Below are 23,309 nucleotides of genomic sequence, written 5' to 3'. Positions count from 1 at the left end.
TGTCCTATACATGATACATCATGAAAGAGTCCCAGTTGATGCTTAAGCTGTTTTTGTTTTTACTGTTTTACAATGAGTTACAAGTTGGAAGCACAAAATAGGGAGCTATTTCTTAAGGTTTGATTTTTCCTGTTTTGACTGCCTGTTTATGTACAAACTATGAAAAATGGATCTTCATACTGTTTAACATACATCTAAAATATTTGTGTGTGCATATGTACAAGCCCATATTTTGCTAATACACAACTTTATGCATTCACAGTGTCCCAGCTTTCTCATATGCATTAAGAGTTTTAGTGCAAAAGTATGTATACCTATTTTATGAGGGACTGTCAATGATTGTAAGTAACAGAACTGCTGAAAGTGTGAAATTTTGCTTTATTTATTTCTAAATAGTTTTGGTTAGTAACTATATGAGCATATGATAAATTCCATTGTATCGCACTTTAACACTTATTTCTTGACATAAAAATAGTGTAATTTTTGATATTTTATAATCTTTATATATTGCAAAGATGTCAAAAACATGCTTTGAATAAGTATTGTATGTTATGTTTTGAAAATTGGAATTTTACTTTTTTACTACATTTATAAAAAGAAAAGAAGAGTTTTTCTGTCACGATCTAATACTTTTAAAGGAGAAATGTGTATATAAAATTTTTAAACAGAGCAGTGCTTTTTTAATATGTTCAAGAATTAATGTTAAGCATATGTATATTATTTAGAAAAGATGATCAATAAATATGACTCTTAATTCTTTTTTGTGTTTATTTTGAACACAGAACTATAATAAGCTATTGACCTTTGCTCAACTAAACGAACGTTTTTAACACTAATCATAAATATTTTGTAGTTATTTGTTATGAAGGTATTAGCTGCATGTTCATCCATCATGAGATTGATGCTTACATTTTTTCACCTGCTTCTAGATTAAAAAAGATCAAAGAATATTTTTAGCGGTTAGAATATTGCCAAAAACTCGGTAGCTTCAGCGTAACTGTTGTAAGGTATGGAACACAGTTTGCTGGCTGTAAGTCCTTGCTGTAGAATGGTGCTTTATAAAGTGCCAGAGTAAATGTCTCTTAACTTCTTTCAGACATTGGCCCTGTTTGTTCGTAGACTGATAACTGTTTCTAATGTGCTCATTGAACTTGCTGGAATTTTTGTTTACTTATAGTCTTCATTTTCCCCAAGAGGAGGAGAGAGGAAAGAATATATTCCTCATGTGGTCAGCATATTTTTGAGTATTTATGTGAGTTCACCATCTTGATTTCAAGTCATGAATTTGTTTTTACATGCATAAGCATGCATATTTACATGCATTATTTATCCAATTGACTTTAAATTCCATTAAGTTCCAATGAGTAGGAGAAAGATTTTTGTCTTAGGCATTTTTTATTTCTTTTAATTTTCTAGTTATGTTATTTTGTTGGTTTATTTATTTTTTTAACTGTTCAGTCTAAGGCTTGTAAAGGTTGATTTGCTCCTGAACTGCTTTGTTCCCAGACATTGCCATCTTCCCCAACTACCACCAAGTCCTCTCCATCTGATCCCATGACCACCTCCAGAGCCAATCAGGTACAGTATCATCCTACCATCTACACCATACTTTTCACGGGTGACAGCTTGCAAACTGGAGAAAAAGATATGGTGGGTTAAGGATTTATTCGTTCATTCACATATATACACCCATAACCATAGATATCTAACTCTTGTTAGAAATTGGTAAAGTAAATGGAAAATATTTTGCTTCTTTTAATTTATTTTGGTGGGCTTCGTTAAAATTGCTGATGAAAAGCAAAGTATCTTAAAATAGTTGTTGGTTTGGTTTTTTTTCCATTTGATAAATTGCAAGGATACAAAACCCCGGTGTGTTTGTAGATAGAGTAACTCTTGGTTTATATATGTTTGTGTATATATGCACACACGTATTTGCTTCCTGGATCAGTTTTAAATTATAGTAGAATTACCCCTAAACCCATGCTTAAATAGCTGGAATTTGACCCAGGAATGGCAAACAGACTTCTTGATTGCAGAATTTTGAAATATGTTTGTGGACAGTAACATAGGGGCATTTTTTAAATATAAAAGTACTTTAAATGAAAATTTATTGATGAAGAATGAAGTTAAATTAAATCTCTCTAAAAACATGCTAAACACATTTAAGTAAGTTTAATTCATATCACATTTTTAAATGCATAAACTGTCCTTTTAACAGCATGTTAATTATACTAATTTATTTTTATTTTAACTGGAAAAGTTTATGTCCAGTTGATTGTGCCCACAAATTATCATATTATCTTTGTCTTCCCTATGAAAATTGTAAAAGTTGCTACATACCATGCTTTTCAGAATTTATTCATGCTTAAAAAATATCATATTTATTTTTGATGTACTGTTAAACTTAGTGTACTTTGTGTTCAAATAATGTAAGTATTTAGTATATGCTAAGAGTTCCCACAGTCTGTTTCAGTTAGCTGAATGTTGCTATCAGATCTTGCATAAATAACATCAAATATGAGAAAAGTTTCCTTCACAATTTCCCCTGGAAGTTAACACTGTTATTAATTACTGATTTTCTGATTTTTTTTTTAACTGCTTAGAGCTTGCTGGTGTATGGACAAACAATTTCACATGAACGGAAGCACATTAAAGCATTATACCTTTGATCAACACATGACATTTATTGCAGGGGGTTTCAAATACAGAAAGTAATGGAATTTAGAAAGGAAGTGTACAGATAGAGGAACTACTAAGAGAAATATAGGTTGTGATATCCTTGACTTCAATTTGAAAGCCTTCTCATCAGCCTGCTTCCATTCCAGCAACAGTTACTTGGCTTCATCATCATTAAATGACAAAGATAAAATCTTTGCCGACAGCTAGGGATGTTTTATGAGCTCTATTCAGCTTTTATTCTCTCTCTCTTAATTTTAGTATTTTGTTTATTTTATTAGAAGGTTTTGAAAATGGGTGCAGAGATTGTTTTTTAAAAGGTTCTTACTATTTTTTCTTTCCTTTCACACTTTTTTTTCTTTTTGATTATAAATATATCCTGATGATCATTATTTAGAGAAAAAGGAAGAAGTGCTTTTTATTTACAGGATAAACAATTTGGGCATGTTCATTAGCATAAGAGAAGCACCTATGTTCTATGAATTTTATGTTATCAGAATTATAGTGTAGTGTATAAACTTTTAATGACTTTTCAATAGCTCAAAATACTTATGTTTATAGAAAGTTGTTCTATGAGAATATTGTCAAGTAATATAGCTAAATTCACAAGCTATATAGCTAAATTCACAAGCTAAGTGACGTGTATGCTTTGTGTCCTGTCTATATCCCAAATTACATATTTTAATGCATTTTATTCATACCTGTGTTCAATTCAGTTTTCCTACAAGCAATCAAGACCTTTTTTGAACAGCATCAGGACTGTATATATGCAGAAGAGTAATGAGTTCCTTAATTGACTTTTGGAACCGCTTTTATTATTAACTATTGAAACTCCTACAGGTTTATGATTATTTTATCCCTTCTGGTATTTTCTAGTGATTTCTAGCCATTCCAGCAGGAAGCACAAAGCACATGATAAGGCAATTAAGGCCTTTCTGTTCATTCTGGTAATAGGTGACATCACTGGCCATTGTTCCCAGGCTGTAGTGGTGATTAGCATTCCACACCAGTGTATCCACAAGTATCTGCACTGCGGCTGTCACATGGGAACAGGTTCCAACACAACAACCTCAAACCTGTCGGTAGCCATGTAAACACCCAACAGGACAGAATTAGAGAACAACAATAAATGTTTGTTTTGATATATGGCTGTGTAAGATGACTCTCAATAGAAAATAACCATTCAGGTATGGGTTTTCTCACAAGATGTTATGTTATGGTAACACAAAGAGAGCTTAGTTAACTGGATGGATGTCAGGACATTCAGTGTTAAGGTGTAAGATAAATTCACAGCACACTGTTGTGTGGTTAAGGTAGCATATTAGGCTTAAGATCATTCCATTTTCTGTAATATTTTAATCATGAGAAGATGGTATTTTATATTAAAGATTAGAAAGGTGATTAAGCAAGCTTTAAGCAATACTTAATGCTGGGTTGCTGTTGGAGTGAGATTTTTAACCTGTGTTGAAGGACACCCCCAATAAGTCATTGCAGTTAGAGAATTGTTGAGTCTGTGCTTTGATGAGAACAGCTGATGTGAGCCTTGTGCTGTACAAGCATGTCAGTTGTGTTCCCCTGACAGAGCTTGAACAATTTCTAGACACACTTTTTAATGCAAGAAGAAAATAGCTCTGCCAACAGAGGTCAGAGGAAGCTAGGCAGGAAATCTGGCTTGTATTAGATCTTCCTTTTAATGACTCACTTGCCTCCATTCAGATGAGGTCATAACTCCTTTGTAAGGCAGTTTCAGCTTTTGATTAATTGTTTTTCAAAAAATCCAGTGTTCGTGAGCTATTTGTTTTATGATTCTAAAGAAGAGGGTAGTCTCTGAAAATGCCTTATCTAGTGGAAGAAAAGTTTCTTTAGAGTTGTCATGTTTTGTATTACATTAGGTTGCCTTGGGTGCAACAGAAACCTCTTCACTGGAAGTATTTTTCTCTTTAGTTCTTTGTTCCAGGAAGTTATACAGCTGTCAATATTATTCTTGTAAACGTCTTGTTTATTTTTTCAGTGGAACTTCCTTGTACCTTTATTCGCATTAAAAATCTATACAATGCAAACTTCCCAAGGAAGAAAGAACCAAAGAGGCAATAGCATTTCCAATAACCTTTTTTTCCCCCTCCTGTCTGCCTATTGCTGAAGTGAATTCAATCTTTCTATACTTTTAGACTAAGAGTTTCTGTATTGCACCCTCACGAACTTTTTCAGTTTAGCCAAACACTGTCACACATATAGCTACAGAGGTGAAACTGTTCTGCTGATGGCCCTGGAGCTGGCAGAATACAGCTTTACTTTTACTTACCAGGAGGAGGAAATCAGTTTGACTTCTCCAAAGTACACTTCAAGAGGTAATTTCATCTCTAAAGTGATAAATAATGCACTAAACATCGTATAGAACATGATTGCATTTCCTCTGTAGAACCTTGTAAAGGTACAAGTTTCGATTATTATTTTAACAGTTAAGTGACTATATAGACTAATATTTCTATAATTAAACTGTTACATATTTTTATTCATTTACAAGATTATTTTTTTCTTTTTATCTTTCTGCTTTGCTGCTGTTACTCTAGTTTTACATAAAGCTAAGTTTTTATTTCTCCTTTGCCTATCTGATGTATCCCTATAAAGGAAACTTGTATGTCTTCTCCATTTTCCTGCCTTTTTCCATTAAATTGGTACCAATGCTGACCTTTGCTACTGGCTTAAGAGAATAAAAGGCCAAAACACACATTCACATTTACTAGTGAGTCAGGAAAGTGATGGGTAGGAGTCCTTTTCACTTGCCTTACAATTTAGATAGGCTTAAGCTTAGCAATAAAATAGGATTTATCATACTGACTTTGAGTCAGTAGCTTACTGTATAAACCTTTTATTTTTACTTTTTTAAAAGCTCTATTTTTTCCCCATGGCATTTGTATTTTTTACAATTATGCCTTCTGTTTTGTGGCTTTGTTATTTCACCTGAAACTCTTATTTTATCATCTAGTACAATGTAATATAGATTTTGTGGAGTACAGAAAGGTGTAGATTTTGTTCGTTCACTCCTCTGACTTGCTTTTTTTGTTTGAGCATATCTATCTCACCTTGTTGCTGCAATATCTGTAATAAATAATACTTTTCAACCTTTTCACATGATGGGACTGAGCCAGTGGTCTTGGTACTGCCTGTACTCAGCAGGTACAGCGCAAGCATATGGCTATTAAAATCTTGGTATTTGGAATTTGTACTTTTGGCTTATATTATCTTTCTTTTTTTGTGCCAAGTCTATAGCTTGCAATGTGATACAATAGTACACATATAACTAGAGACTGGGAGATTAATTGATGTCTCTAAATTGTAATGATTGATGCACCCCATCTCCTTCTCTGACTTTAAAGAACCACCCTATCCCTGCTTTTAAAATTGCTGGCAGAAGTATCATCTTTTCATTCGTCACAGAAAGGTAGAATCTAAAAATAAAGGCAATCTGTAAAGCATATTGACAGCTTTTAAAGGGTTGACAAACTCATATTTGATATATAACTTCTTGTGAGAGGTGGAGGAAGAAATAGGAAAGAAAGCTTTGTTTCAGTCTTCTGTTATCATTAGGACATGGATTTTTAAAATATGTTTAATAACCAGTGATAATTTTTTTTGATCAGTACTTTAATCTTAATGCACAAATACTGAGTTTTAATGATGATCCCAGGATAGTCAATAGCCATTGTAGGCCAGTGAGATATTATCTCAATTTGCCTTTGAAATTTGATATGAGGCTTATTTAAGATACTGTGTCTTGGATATTTTTACTGTACTATTAATCTATTTTTGTTTCCCTGATTTTAATGTCAATTGTTACAGTAGTGTTGAGAAGATCTGTTTTCTTTTGAGGTCTTTCACATATTGACTAATGCTGGATGGATCACTTGATCTTTCCAAATCTCAGTACTGTGTATTAAAAATCAAAATCAGTATGAAATTATTTAGCATTCTTATAAATTTGCTATAGAATTAGAAATGTGGTATAACTTTAATTTGATTACTAAGGATATTTGCTATGGTAATTCTCTGAGATAACAATTTGACCTTTTGTCAGCCTATCTGATTTGTCACTGATAAATATGACCATTTTATTTACATCCAGATGATGCTGTCAGTGTTCTACAATACAAACTTAATACTCTGTTTGAAAGAGACTTTATCTAATAGACAGTGTTTTACATGGACCATGACTGAAGTATTTAGTGAACCAGATAGTTTTAGTTTAGTAAGACTGAGTTCCTTTTCTGATTACAAGTTCCCTATGGCACACTGTGGATTGCACATAATAAATGATTTTTGAGACAGTATATCTACAAAAGGCTAGGAAGAATTATTCTCCTATTCATGTGAGAGGATTCCAGTAGTGGTTCCAGTGGTTTAGATGTAACCTTTCCTGCTTCTTTTCAGCTGGAATCCTTCATTTCATGTCTAAACTCTAAGCAGAATTAACCTACCCATCACGGACCAACTGTAGACTTTCTTCTGGCCCTCATGTTAATACATTACTTGTAATATATTTCTTTTGTCCTTTAACCATTTTTTTGCAGAATTTTGCAGTATTTTAGCTCAATGCTTGTTTGCATTGTTTCCTTAAAATATATATTTAAATTATATAAAGATGTTTAAATAACAAAAAAATCTTATAAGCAAAACAGTTTGGGGATTTTATTCTTCTTATTGTCTGTTTCAGTATTTCCCCTTGGGACAAGTATGTATATGTAGTATAATTTGGGTTCATATTCTGTACTCATTTCCTTTTTTCTCTCCCACTGCACAACAATTATGAGGGCACTGTTTACTGTCTTAAATGTAGGACAAATGTCAGGAGCTTTCCTGAGAAATGGGGAAAGATGTAGATTCTCACTGCTAAGTTTCTGAATGCTACTGGCACGTCATTCATGGGATGTCATAAATGACCTGCCAGTTGCAGTCTTGAAAGTAAAAATGTGATTCCATGTTCATGTGTCTTCTTTGGATTTCATGTTTGATAATAGTTAGAATCACTTAGTTTCCGACTTCATCCCCCCCTTCAAAAAGATATATGTTCTCAGTGTAATGGGCAGAATTACTATTCCCTTCTATTAAAATGGATAAATGTCTTAAATCAATATCTCCTCATGTTTTAAACTCTTCCTGGTTGTTAGATTTTTTTTACCCACATAGATAAAAATCAGGAGGCAAAACACCAAAACAAAACAAAAGCCCCACATATAAAAGTAAAGCTTAAAAAAAAAAGAGAGAGAAAAACTGTGTGTTTATGAAGACTTAGATGATTTAGAAAGCATAAAAATCTTACTGTAGTGTGACTTTATGAAGGCTGCTTTTTATTCAAATAATTTATTTTTAAATCATTGTCACTTCAGTTTAGATGCTAAGATCATTGCTTTTTAAAGTACATGTATGACTTTCATGGGATTTATTCACTTTAAAATATATTGTAGTGAACATGTAAAAAGATAATGCTTTTTTTGGATTGAATGCATTCTGTTTAGACTTGTAGGGTTATCATAATCTTTTCTTATTTGAGTTAAGAGTTCAAAAAGTCCCTCACTGTATTTAAGATGTTCTTTCAATTAAGGATATTTGTAGACATGATATATAGCTTTTGGCATTTTTCCCTGTGCCCATACTAACAAAAGGTCCTATCTGCTGAGGTAAAAGGATCATTAAATGTACAAAATTTGGAGAATACACATTTTTCTTTTTGCCAAAATAGGATAAGGGTTTTCAAATGTCCTTTGCCAAAGGGTGTTTAATTTCTTCAACTTCTTTGTTCCATTTTAAGTATAATTCCTTTATCAATACAAAATTAAAACAAATAGTATGTTATCAAATTCCAGGTATATACATGTTTACGTTCCATCCCAAATAAGCTAGAGTGAAAGTTGCCAACATGTTATGCTGTGATCCAGCCAATGTTAACCGTGACTTTGAGTTCTTAGTATTCAGATTTGGTATTGTAGATGTACTGTTTCATCAAAACTGCTATTGGGTGAAAAATCCAACCATATTCTCAGGTATACAGGCAAAGAGTCACTTAGTGCCTTCTTAGCTGTTTGAACAGCCCCGAGAAAACAGAAGAGCAGAGCAATTTCCAGAATGCAAATCTGGATGACTTTATTGTTTCTCTGCTGTGTATTCAGTCACGTAAAGGTTTGACTCCACGTTTTCAATTATTTGGAATTTAATTTAGTGGCTTTTAGGGAGTTCAGAATTTATCTGATCAAGGGTTGTATGAGAATGTGGAAAGGAAACATTGAGACTGTAAAGCTGACTTTCGCACCAGGACAGATCCCCTACAGCAGACTGTAATGTAGAAAAGGCAATACCATATTTTTCTGTCAGGTGTTGAGTGAGGCATGATTAGGCCTGGCCCTAGAAGACCCTGCTTGTTAGTTAAGTGGGTTTTTTGTGCTACCTGAAATATTTTCATTTTCACAAGCTGTTTGCAGGTATAGTGCAGCACCACACTTTGCTAGGCAGAATGCTAGATGCATTGTCTGCCTTCTGCATGCTTTGAGAATTCATCAGATGTGAGAAGTCGTAGATAGATGTGAGAGAAACCCACCAATTATTGTAGGTCTCTGCCTGATTTGAGTGAAAAAGTATTCTTTGTATACAAATCATAGAAGCAGATTGACATGTTGCACTATAGGGAATAAAAGGTAGGAGGTTTTTCCTTTTCCAGAGGTTAACTGCATCTGTTGAGACCTTTGCCTAAAACATTGCAGCCTGGATTTCAGATAGTCTCTATCAAAACAATGTGTAACTGCATCTTTTTCAGTAGTATTATCCCCTAGTTTTATTCTTGTAGATTTTTTCTACAAGAATAAAACTTGTAGATTTGTTTGATTTGGGGTTTGGTTGTTTGGGTTGGGGTTGGTTGTTTGGTTGGTTAGTTAGTTGTTTTTTCCTCTGAAGGCAAATTAGATCTCCTGCAAGTAATAGCAGGATATTGAGAGGCATAGTTTACAAATAGTGGATCAATGCGACTATTGTTGTATCACGACTCTAAATCTAAGGGTTCACTGGTCTGTTACCTGCCAGTGATTTACATTTGAATCTTTGCAGTCTTGGAAGTCTCTTGCATTCTGGGGGTACAGAGGGTCTGCTGCCTGTTTCATCTTCTGTTTTCCCCTGCTTCTCAAATGGCACCTCAGTGAATGGAATGCAGCCATAGAGATCCAAGTCTTGCTGGACTATTTTCCCTCCCCTTACATTATCAAACAATAATACATTTCTACATGATAAATTACTCATTCAAGTGAAATTAATACCTGAGATTAGGATGGGGTTAGAAAAATATGTTTGAGATTTTTATTTCTTTAAAGTTTCTGGAAGGCTGCACTTCCACTGCAGTGAAAATTCCTCTTTCATGTTTGTAAGTAGCAATGTACATTAGCTGAATGCTTCTCAGCTGCCCCCTATCCGTGAGATACTGAAATGCAGTCTCCATGTGGGCTCTTCTAAAGTGTTACAGTTATGAAATTAAACTGAATTTATGAAATAGATTAGGCTATGATTAATGGCATTCTGTAGTAAAAAGTACTGAACCAAAATACAATACCTTAAGATCTGCAGACCTGTGCACATGTATAATTGAGTGATGCAGAAGAAAAGAGCAATCAAGTCAAAAGATAATCACTTCCTTGCAGAAAATTTATTCACACAAACAAATTTAAAATGTTTAATAAAACAACTGTAAATATAGTCTATAACCAGTATTATCAGATTATTTTAGAAACAGAAGGATATAACAGTTGTTTGTTAAAGACATTTCACAGGTCATATTTCACTTCTATGCCAACAATTAAGAGGCTGTTTTATAGGAATTTCTGCTTTAATTATGTCATAATTAATTAGATAATAAATGATACACATTACATTAGCAGTCACAGAAAAGACTGATTGGCTGTACACAATGTGTGTGTGTACTCTGATGGTTATCTTTACTGCATCAATTTCAAAGTAAACTGGAAGTTATGCCTACCTTACATTAATAGGAACACAGGTGAATCAGGGTAAGAAAAGGAGAAGACTGCAGCTTTGATAGGACAAAAACTTATGTTTTGAAACATGAATTTAAGTGAAATTAGAATAATTTATAATGCATTTATTGAACTCTGTCTAAAAAGTTTTTACTGTAACAAGGATCACAGTGAATATTTGTTAAATAGAAAAAAGGGACAAATGTATTGTGACATCAAAAAAGATTAGTAAATCTATTGATTTCCTTACCTCTGTCTCATTTTTGAGAGAGCTCTTTCATTTTTTAATTTTTTTTCTTTTCATATGTTTCAGTACCTTTTGTCTAAAATAAAAATAAATTCTCAGCTGTTGAAGAAGGCAAATGTGTGTATAGTATGCATAAGAGTTGAAATTAGGGCAAGAGTTAGATGCAAATTATTTTGCATTGTGTCTTTAAAAAGATATATTAAAATTTACTCAGATGCTGCCTTCAACTTTACTCTGTATAAGATATTTTTCCATGTTAATGCACACAGTACTACACATTGGTAATATAGGTATAAAAACATGTAATGTAAATGTGTAAATACAGCCATATTTGTGCCCCACAGCCTTAGTTTGCGTGAAGAATAATTTTTTTTTCCCACATGAACATTTTTGTGATCTTATTAGCTACACTAAATTATTAGTAGGTGCAAGTTACCTATATTGAAGTATTGCCAATGCCTAGTGCCTGTCTACAGATACTTTGCCTTAATGAAATTTGTCTCCCATTGTATGAGAAATATAATCCAGAGTACAGATGTATGGAAACAATATGATTTGCAAATACGTGGTTTAACAATAAATATATATGGTTTTCCTACTGAGTTATGTGTGTATGATCTAAATCCAGGATCTTCACATTTAACAAGGAGGATGCAATTGTTCCTTCACCTGTCTCTTGCAATTACTTGGATTTTTTACAAGCTAAGTTGACTTTGATAACTGACTTCAGTTAGCACCTATCAAACTTTTTGCTTCTGCTAACTCCAGTAATTGGTAACTTCTTGTCTCCACTTATTCCAGTATTTTCTTTTTGCCATGGCAGTAGTTACTTCTGGTCTCCTTGTGGCTATCTTGGTTAAACACATATACTGCAAGTTTGCAAGAGTTAACCAAGAAGTAGATATACTTCTAAACTAAAGATATGAATCAGCTGGGGTGAATGTTAAATTCTCAATCAGCCAACTACTTCTTGTTACTAAATAACTTATTTGCAATTAATGATATATTTCCTGAGACCTACAGATTGATTTTGCCTTATGCTGTTCTCTGATCCTTCTTAGAGACAGAACGTCAGGCTCTGAGAAGAAGATTTTGTATTGAATTGTCAGAAGACTCTATTAGCATTAGAGAGCTATGGAGTCCTGTAGCATTGCTTATGAAGTTTGGAGACATCACAGAATCTCAAAATCAATTAGCTTGGAAAAAACTTCTGGCATCATCAAGTCCAGACGATGATGTAACACCACATTGTCAACCAGACCTTGTCACTAAGTCCCACCTCTAGTCATTGAACACCTCCAGGGATGGTGACTCCACCACCTCCCTGGACTGTTCATTCCAACATTTAATTACCCTTTCTCTGAAGAAATTCCTTCTCATGTCCAGCCTGAACTTCCCCTGGCATAGCTTGTGGCCATTTCCTCTTATCCTGTCACCAGCTGCCTGGGAGAGGAGGCCGACCTCCCACCTCACTGCAGCCCTCTTTCAGGGAGTTGTAGAGAGCAATAAGGTCTCCCCTGGACCTCCATTTCTCTGGGCTCCTTCAGCTGCTCCACATAGGACTCACTCTCCAGACACTTCACCAGCTTCTTTACCCTTCTCTTGACATGCTCTTTCTTGAAGTGAGGAGCCCAGAACTGACAACAGTACTTGTATGTGGCTGCCTATCCATCCAACCATTAGGGAAAGCACACTAAGGAAACTTATTTCCTTTTTGTAATTAAAATTTCTAATAATTACTGTGTTTCATGACCTGGAGAGACATGGTCATATAAATGCTTTCTGTTTAACTGCCCTCCCTTTCTCATTTGAAAACAATTTTCAAATGACATCTATGAGTGTCTCAGAATTTCACTGAATAGTTCTTGCTACACAAGATTCTATTTTATTAGTTAAGAATTACTTACTACAGAAATTATCTAGCTTTTGCTGCTGGTTGTCTATTGCAAAGCCAGGGGTTCAAAGTAACCATAACCCTTGGTGCTGTTAATCTTGTTAGTTCGTCTAGATGGACCAGGTGCATTTTGCAGAAGTCAGATTTCCCTCTCTGTCATCTTTATTCCACCATATTTATTTTATGCATATTGGTTGATGATAGTGTAAGTTTTATCTTTCATTTTACCCTAATTTTGTGATCTTTGAGTAAAAGTGCATGTGCAAAACTGGTGCCAGGCTATGCCAAGATGCACCATTAAAAATGCCCTGTTCAGTCTTTTCTTACCTTTATATGTGTAACTAAATATAGACTGGATATGGAAAGTTATATTATTTAGATTACCTAATATTGTTAAGAGCAGAAATCTAGATTCCAAGAAAGGTTGGGAAGTCCCTTGAGATAATTTTGTAACAGACTGTAGGTTTTATTCCTAGATTTTGAAATGAGGACATCTTTCATTTGGTCTGTGCATCAGACTTATTTTTGACATGGTTGCAGCTGGGAGACATGATGGACCTGGGAGGAAGTGGGATCTCCACTCATTGTGTCTGTAGAGAGTAAAAATATGTCCATATCTTTCATATGGACTCATTTGAGTTTGTTTTTGCTTATTGTTTTTAAAATCAGCTGAATTGCAAAAATATGATTTAAAGAGGTACTGCTGAATAAGTAGCTTCTGTACTCTACCTGAGCTGAAGCTCTGCACTAGATGCTCAGTGCAAGAGGACTGCTTCTACTTAAAAGTAAACCAAGCATTAAGCACTCTTATTTAGCAGTATATATTTATGGTACAGTACTCTGTGTGCATATAAAAGTGTCTACAGTAGTGATATATATTCAGATAGGTTTGGATTAGCTTCACCTATTCACCTTTCTGTAAGTGTTTCTATTAAATTGCATGTCTGTGGGAATGGTAAGGAGGTCTTTTGTTGTTTTGTTTAGTGGTGGTTTTTGTTTTGTTTTGTTTTTAATTGTTGTGTTTAGTTAGATAACATGTTTAAAATATTCCTCCTTTTAAAAGCTATTTGGCTCTTCCATCTTATGTGTTTATATCTAAAGCAAAATGGATATTTTCAGAAAAAAGCTTATAAGAAAAATTGTATTTATATAGTTTTTAGGAAAAATGTGGTCATTAGCTTTGTGCCATTTTTCCTTTTTAATTTTTTTATAGTGAAAAACACCACAAAGCTATACAAAACTGTCTGTAGGGGAAAACAAGAATAAATATGCTCTTATTTTCGTGGACCTGAGATATTAATAGGGTTACCACAAGGGTTTTAATTCATGTGTGTCTCCCCTGTCTTTTTATGGAGAACAGAATAATTACCCCAGAATTTTAATTAAAAATAATGTAGGGAGGGATGTTAGGGTTTAGTATTATTATTTTATTTTATGGTCATGAAAACTCAAAGGCATTCACTTAGACAAAACACATTCAGCTAGTTGCACTTTCTTATACCTCCTTTCAATATCTACCATTTTTTTTCAATCCCAGAGATTCTCACTTAAAACTTTAATTTTCAAAAGATCAGAGTATGATAACTGTGATAGCAAAATTGAGGACTATTTGTAAGCATGAAAATATTGAAATAGTGTATTTTAAGAAAGGGACTAATGACTGTCATATTTTCTGAGCATTTTACCCACTTACTTTGGGAATTGCAAACCTGTTGATATGAGTAATCATAAAGTTCCTCCTGCTGATGATCAAACTCTCTCTTTTGGCCTCCCACAAAAGGATCTCAAAGAGCATTGAGCAAGAAAGAAATACCCCTTTTTTAATGGTCATAATAAATCCTTATTTTCCATGCCATAGAATTGAAATGGTCCTGCTGATTCACCTTAATTCCACATATTTTAAAAGAGAGGTTTCCTGCACATGATGATATATAGTTGATAACTTAAATTTTGTTCTGAAGTGCCAAATGATTCATGAATTACTGTGCTACATAACTTGTAGAAATCAACTGTGGCAAAGATCCTCTGAAAACAAAATAAAACTCTTAGCCTTCTTTTGTCCTGACAGTCCTATAGATAGAGAGATAAATTTTAAACATAGTTTCCAGAGACTGATTTTCAGTATTCTTACCAGTAATGCTGAAACATTGTTTCATATTTGGATTTAAATCCTAAATTAATTTAGAAAAAGTTTGACATGCTGTTAAAATAATGTGATCTGGCCAGCAATGTCAAAACATACAAATCTCAATGTATTTCTAATATCCGGGGTTTAGTTTTTTCAAGGTTTCAAGTTTTAGTCAATTTCAATGAAAAGTGTCATTGACAGGGAAATAGCAAGTCCCTTAGCACATTTCTATTGGCTGTTCTTCCCTCTGAATTTAATTAAATGACATACCTAGTGCATGTAATTTTTTGCACTGATTCTTTTAGAAGAACATAATCATGTATACTAGCCATATTTATCCAAGTTTATACTGAAAACTGTGCACTTTTGATAGCTATGATGCTTTGTAATGTTAACAGTGCATCTTGAAAACTGGTACTCCAGTCAAAGGGTTATTTAAAAAACTCTCAATTTTCTCTTAGACTTGCAGGTCCATAACCACTAAATAAATAAATAAATAAATAACAAGTCTCCTGGAAGTCAATGGAAAATTGATTCCTAGGTTCCTGCTTATTGTCTGTCCAAAACTTGTTATTAACATATTAGCAAATTTCTTGTATGTGTTAGCCATAGGATTTCTTCCAATGATTGCTTCTCCTCAAGTTCAAGTTTTCTAGTTAAAATACAGCATGTCATTGAGAGCAAGTTTATTATCTGCTACTGTGGAGTACCTGTAAAGCTCGTGCATGCAGTCAGTCTTTTAAGGATTCTCTTGAGGAGTGCAGAAATGTCCTATTCATTTATGTATTTACCTTCTGAAGCTTTGCCAGGGAAGCAACCAGTGCAATGCTTCTTTGGACAAGGAGGTAATAGCTATCAGGAGCCAAAGTAACATCTACAGATCTGTGACTGGAAAAGCATAAAAAAAAGGGATGCACCCACTTTGCCTCTTTGTCTGTCAAGAAGATAATTAACTTTTGAAACTGAAGTGGGTTTTATGAGTTCATAAGTTAGATCCCATCTAATGTAAAACAGTGGGAGTTTTAGTGATACCATCAGTGAGGCGTATTTGGTTTTAAAATAATGTACATTATCTACATTTTAGGTCAATTATATTGTACTGAGAAGTAGTTTTTTTCAGCAATTCCAGTAATGAAATTACATTATATGGTTTCTTTCAGTTAGAAGTATCCCAAATTACTATACTTAATAGTTCTGTAAATATTCATGCACTTTTGAAACCCATCCTTGACTCTGTGGAGTGCTGGCAGGTGTTCATAGAACACCATGCAACAAATTATATAAGAAAGAAGAAAAAAAGGGAAGTTTTAGATGGGGGAGGGGAAACTATGGTGATCTTAAATAGAGAATAGGGTTAACATTCTACCATCACTGAAGGTTTTAAGCAATACTGGACAGAGCTGTTAGTATTCATGCTTTCTGTCCCTTTAAAAATGTTTCATCTGAACAACGGCAGAGCCAATATGGATGTCTAATTTTCTATGTATACTGCATTCTCTACAACTGAGTGAAAATCTATTCATTTTTTCTCTTGTGTAATTTAGTATGTAACCAGCTCATTTTTTCATTTTTTAATTATAAAAGAGTGAAAAGTATAAATGAAGCTTCTCAAAATACATTACACTTCTTTGCAAATGTAATTTGAAACTCATGAAACATTAATGCATTAAATATGGAATTTTGTTTTTATGCTACTGAGAAAAAAATTAGAAAAGTTAAGTTTCTTCTCTATGTTATTAAAACTATGTATCATAGAAAATTCATGGAGGAGTTGGTTTACTCCATTCCCACGGTTTTGAATCATGTTTTCTTGAGGGATACTTATGAAACTACTCAGAATTTTATGTGTGCGTATGTGAGTGTAAAATTTTAATAATACTTTCTTCAGGACCAGATAGTCTTATAAAATCAGCCACCTGTATTACCAACACTGTTTTAGCAATTATTCTTTCTGTGTACACAACTTGGCTGTGCACATATTCTGTTTTTGAGAGAAGAAGCCTTTCTATTTATGAGTTAGAGCCTACACACACTGGTGACAGAAGGGTAACTAAAGCAGGCACCAGAGAATATTTTTCTTGTTTCTTTAAACATGATTTGCTAGCTCCTTGCTGTGAGAAATTTGCATTCCAAATTACATCTTTAGTTAAAAGCATGAAAGAAAAATCTTAATGTTCATACTTTAAAGTGGGCAGAATTGTAATTAGGCAGTTACTAAAAGAAGTGGGAGTGACTTTTTTAAGTGCCTCAAAGAGTCAAGGTTTAATATCAAATGCTAATTGAAAAATAGTATTGATTTAAGCCACAAGAGCAATTTGTGCAAAACATCCTTACACAGTCTTATCTCTAGTAAATATTTCTCCTCCTTAGTTCCAACTTTCTAAGCCTTGTGATTTCAGATGTAAATTGTCCCCTAGTATTTAAGCTGAAGTTAGGTTTCTATTGCATGATAGTTTTTGAGACTGAAATGAAATGATAAATGCAACCTCAGCTGAGAGAGGAGGTCTAGGAACTGCAGAAAAATAAACACTTTTTAGCATCAGTATCAGACCAAATTCCTCCTGCCAGGAGTACCAGCAGATAAAACCAAACATCTTAGATTTTGCTGTGTCAATTTATTATATTTGTAATAATCTAGTGTGATTGGAGACAAAACACAAAGTTGCAATATTTTTTTAATGGATTAAGTTAACCTTGAATTGTCTTGAAAGCAACTGTAATTATGAAGTCAGAAATACCACAAATAGGCAACGCAGGGAAGTAGCAAAATTATATTCATCTTGAAATAATTGCAGGCAACATTTATGAAGGGAATACTACAAATATATGTACTGCTTGTGATGAGAAGTAAATCTTATTAACACAAGCATGAGTAAGATAAGTGCATTATATTGAGGAACAAAGTAGCAGCTAATCTCTTCCTGTAATCCATTGCACTTGTTCACACAGTATTTTAGTTCTAGATGTTCTTTTATGGAAAGAGAGAAAGTAAATTGGAATGACATTTACAGAATTTAAACATAGTCAGGGAATATGACAATTTAGGGTCTAGGTTTATTTACATGATGATCTAGCTAAATTTACAAAGAACTGCTTTGCTTTTTATGTATATATGTGTATTTTTTAAATAAGTATCAAGTGGACTATTAGGAAAATGTCTCCAAAACACGTCTCCGTTCCTTCTAAAAATTTTCTCTGAAGCCAAAATGTATGATCTGGAACTGAGCAATCAAGAATTAGTTCAGTTCACTTTTGAAAAAGTAAATTCATGTTTCAGCATATACATGAATCCAATATGGAATCCAATCCAGAGATACTGAAAATATTGAAAGAAATTCCATAAAATTTTCAGACATAGAATTCAGAGGCCAGAGGGAATTTTAAAGAGTTTAAAATAATTGATGAGTAAGAAGACATAAAAAGATAGAAAAAGGTATGAAATAGAATGTAGTAATTTACAATTTTAAGGAAATGCAGTTATTTGCTTTAGAGGCTAAAATGTAGAATTGTGACAAATTGGATGAATTTGTTAGGTTAGATGGAATCTTTTCTGTAAAGTGTTTTCCTGTTAAGAAAAAATAAACTGGCATTAGACAAGTAGTTGAAAGATTTAATAGAAGGAAAAAGAACAACTGTTACAGAAAATTCATGGAATGATTTATAATCACACTGTTGAAAATAAAAGAGGAAAAAAGAAACCTGAATAATAGATAAAAAAGATCCTTGGTTCATTAATCTCTGTGTAATCTCTTAGAAACACTTTTGTGAGGTGGAATAAACAGAGGCTGATACATTTAATATTTCCACCGTAGAATTTTTGGGTTTGTTTTTTCCCAGTTTTGATGCTATTTTGTGCAATCAGTAATATTTCTCTTCTGGTGTAATTTAGTGCAGGCATGTGTCATGCCAGCATGTGAAACTTGAAACCTGAAACCATTTTTTTCAACTTTCTTAACACACAGCTTCTCTAATTGGTGTAGCAGCCATATCAAGTGCTAATTCTTCCTATCTAGCCTGCATTTCATTCTTCCACTACATTTATCAGCGTAGACTTTGTATTAGCTGGCTCTCGTGTATGGTGTGAGTTTGTGATTGCCATCCCCCCAGTTCCAGAGACTGTGAGAAGTGATTATATAACCAGACCACATATTGTCAGAGAGAAGGAGGGCAAAGAAATAAAGCAGTAGAAAAGTGAAAGGTGGGAGCTTTACTATGGGTAGTTGGAAGTCTTTACATGAGAGGAGCAGGAATAAGAACTGGGAAGACAGGAAGTGGGAAGTAGTGCAGATTTGGTCATGGTTCTTCTTCCCATGACAATATTTAGCATGTATTCATATGCATTCATAGCTGCTCAGTGCAGATTATCCCTGTGCAGCACTGGGGAGGATGAGAAGTGGCAGAGCATAATCACCCAACATCTGGCATTCCACACGAGATGCTATTCTCACTTAACTGAGCCAGGGCTCTCACTTTGGTAAATCAGAGGACTTTAGGCAATTCTGACGCGATATATGAATGCAGCATGGGATTCTGCATGTGGATTGTCGATAAATGGAAAAGGTTTGGGGAATTAACTGATACAGGATTTAGGAGTCTAGGATTCATATGAGCTACTCATGTGGCAAGAGTTAAAAGCAGTTTGAATTGTGTCTGCACGCAGTGGTTGAGATCCCTTAAGTACCAGTCCTCTTCCTCTAAAGGGCAGAATTGCATCAAATCTCTACAGATTTCATTGGGAACTGAGGGCAGCAAACTGCTGCTCTCTGGTTCGAGCCCTTCTTACGCCCCAAGTTTCTTTGACTTTTGTCAAGGCTTTTAAAGACACAGTCATGTTTCACTGAAAATTTGCACAGAGAAATTACTTTGTTTCTGTAATTATTATTTGTTATAATTGGATGACTTGGGGTAAGAAGTATTATATTTTTTTAGCCTGATTTTGAACTTACGCTGATGCAAATAGGATGAGAGTGATGCCTGTGGAAGTAATTAATTTGCTTTGTGAGTAAACAAATGTCATAATTGCAGTCCTTAATTTTTATAAAATCTATTTGACATGAAATAAAGGTTGTTTCTTCCTTTTTTTTCTTCTTACAGCACTTGAACGAAATAAATTACACATGTGCTTATTCTTATGCATATGTAAGCATATGTTCATTATTGCCTTAGATACTCACTCTCCTTTTTGCAGCAAAAATTTGGATATAGCCAGGAGCATACACATTAACCTGGAAACCTAATCTTCCTGCATAGTGAAAGATACCTTTATTGGATAGCTCAGAGCACTTATTTTGCGTAGCAGTTAGGTTTCTCATTTCTGCATCCAAATCAGTTTCTGAACCTCTTATCTGTAAAAAGAAAATAAGTGCACTGTCCAGTTTCCCTGACAGACAAGGAGTTAAGTACTTTTTTTCTTTTTTTTTTTTTTTTAAATGTTGGTCATGCAGGTAACAAAACCAAATAGATAATATTTGATTTTTCAATTTCAGAATTTTTTGTTTCATTATATACCTTTTAACTTAGTGACCGTAGGGACCGTAGGCTTCAAGAGAAAAAGAAATAAAATTATTTGCAGTATTTATTTTCAACTGGCACCTAGATCACTGTGATCTATCTCATTTGTTAGATACTGCATTATTATACAACACAACCAGTGTTTGCCATAACGAGTTGATATCCCAATGTATAAACAAGGGAAAGAATTAGTGAATAAAAGAAATAGAGATTTACAAATTGATTGCAAGAATAATACTCCTAAGTAATAAAAAAATTCCTAAATATGTTTTGCTTATAAAAATAATTATCTAAATTTTAAAATAAAAATTGAAATTAGCTGTTGCAAATACAAGAATGTTACAGCTGAATATCTCAAAATAATACAAATGTTGCTCTTCATTTCAAGGAGAGCAGGATTGTTTACATTTTAAGTAAAATGAGTACAGATGCATTTATGTTTTGTTCAAACTGAATTTTCACTGGAATGTAATGTTTTTGTCCTAATATAAAATAGAGGCATACTATCTAATTATTTAATGCGTATATATTTTTAAAAGATGTCCTATATTTAAATATGTGAAATACTCACCATGGCAGGGGTTGTATTTGAAAGGGTATTATCAGTATATTTCTATATAAATAGCATTTAAGAGAGTTGCCCGTGAAAGAAACAACAGTCTGTTTCTAAGTCAGATATTTAGCGAAGGGTATATTTATTTATTTCTGAAGCAGAAAATCATGAGTAAATCCAGCACATTAAAGTTTTTGGTTGTTTTTTTTTTTTTCAAAATGCATCATAATTTTTATGTTGTTTGTAGTGCTAAATACAAAAACATGCCTGGACATGGAGGGAGTGGATGAGTAAGGAGAAGATTATTCTTTATCTTTCCTCTGATTAGACAGATAATTTTGCTGAGTAGCTAAAGCTGTTAGTGGTGAACCTAATGAACTTTTGTGGGTTCAGTGGTAAAAGTACCAGTTTCTTGTTCAGAAAATATTTCTTGTTGCATAGAGAAGCATTCCTTTTTAATTTTGTGGCTGAATTAAGCCACTGCTTTATTTTACTACACCCATCCTTTAGAATGATACCAGCTGTATAACAGTAATCTGGATTTTCATATGCTGCATGTGTAACTATGATATTACAGGTGCAACAATACTGCCCTGGCATTAAATATTCTACTTACTTCTTCAATCATATGTGTGGTTATGAGAGTGTATTTTTTTGTGCTTTCTTATGTTTTTAGGTTTTTCACTTAAATTTATATAAGCACTTATGTCTGACTTGATCAGAACTATGCACATTGCTTATCAAAATCTCCCACAGAACCTGTTAGTATATCTTGAACCAATGGAGGCAAGTTAATGTTTTCTATAGTCTGCAGCACAAAACCATAATAATGAAAGCTGTGCAGTGCTGCATTTTTTGATTTGTTAATAAAAAAAAGTAAAATAAGACAAAACAACCAAAACCAAAACAAACCCAAAAACAAACCCAAAAACAAACAAACAAAATCCCACACCCCCCAAAAAATGATTTGCAAAAATCTGGAAAATTCTTCTATTTAGAAATTAGTTCATATATTTTGTATCTAGAATTGAAATATCTAATCAAAACTAAGAATTTTTTCTTTCTTTCCTTCTTTCTTTCTTTCTTTCTATGATAAGAAAACTAAAAAGGTTACCTTAAAATTACCAAATACTTTGAACTAAGTTTAAAATTACTGGGACTTGTCCTGACTTAAAACTAAGTCTGCCTACAAATATATATAAAATATTTCATTATGTATTTAAGTATATATACAGTGATGTTTGTTTTTATAAGATTATTTAATATATGGGTGGACTAAATTTTTTTCAATACTCTACTTTAAAGTTGCCTTTAGAATAAGTCAGCACCTGCTAATTTTTTTGTTTGTTCTATAGAACATGTTCTATTTTGACATCAATGAAATTCTGAAGAAATTAAAAGTTATGTATATAATTTAAAACAATTCAGTGCAAAATACAGTATGGTATATTATTATTTTTAATGTACATATGGTGTAAGTGGAAAACATAAATGTTTCTCAAGTTTCTAGTATGCTGGATTCTCAAAGATATGATTTTCATGCTAGCATAACCATTGAAAATATCTAATCCTATTTTAGCCTTAAAAAAAATTATTTCTAGGGCATATATTTTTATTTACAATTAGTTTGACTTTATACTGAGGCAGTAAAAAGAGAATATTATTAATAATATTTAACTGTATTTTATATTGATTTGTTGCTAAGACTTTAGATAGTATTTTGATGAAAGGACTGAAAAGTGTTGCCCCTACACATATTCCACAAAACTGGGTGAATGGATATCTGAACACAAAAGTACTAAAAACGAAACTTTTGTAAAATAGAACATTATATTAAATCAATGTCCTAAAATAGACTATATGTTAAAACTTTGGGACACATTTATAAAATGTATATCAAAAACAAAAGCTATGAAAAATGTGTATAAATATTGAATTTTTATCCTGGGCATCATTCTTCACTCATAGTAGTAAGGCAATATATAATACTTTCATTGGCATTAATTATATTGTGTCAGTTTGAAACTTGTTTAAACAGAAGGAAAGGTAGGATTTATAGGTAAATAACCTTTGTTTGAAGCCGATTGGTAAACTTTTTAGATGTACAAATGCCATGTTTTATTCTCTCAAAATCTCAGCTCTTAAATACTCTTTCCTGTTGAATTTAAATTCTATAGGCTGAATAATAATAATACACTGTATCAAATAATGAATTTCCATACAGTGATGTGGGTCGCAGGTTAAAGAATCAAGATCATGTCCTGTTCAAGACCAGCTATTTCATCTGTCCA

The 23,309-nt window shown here is 33.2% G+C and overlaps 1 protein-coding gene across 5 annotated transcripts in view; it reads left to right on the top strand.

Annotated features, from left to right (window-relative positions):
• NOVA1 (NOVA alternative splicing regulator 1) overlaps positions 1–23,309 on the top strand; it is a 142,312-nt gene that overhangs the window by 115,336 nt on the left and 3,667 nt on the right. For 4 of the 5 annotated variants that reach the window (XM_005520319.2, XM_014249843.2, XM_088057469.1 and 1 more), the window contains one exon: positions 1,507–1,578. The exons of the other annotated variant lie outside the window; for it this stretch is intronic. In XM_005520319.2, the coding sequence (XP_005520376.1) occupies positions 1,507–1,578 (72 nt within the window). The remainder of the gene's footprint in view (positions 1–1,506; positions 1,579–23,309) is intronic. 5 annotated transcript variants of the gene reach the window in all.

The sequence above is a fragment of the Pseudopodoces humilis genome, chromosome 7, assembly GCF_049639895.1.
Source record: "Pseudopodoces humilis isolate 2021_Gansu_Grassland_sample_001 chromosome 7, ASM4963989v1, whole genome shotgun sequence".
NCBI classification, from domain to species: Eukaryota; Metazoa; Chordata; class Aves; order Passeriformes; family Paridae; genus Pseudopodoces; species Pseudopodoces humilis.
Note: the sequence above shows the minus strand (reverse complement) of the source record. Positions and strands in the feature narration are given on the sequence as shown.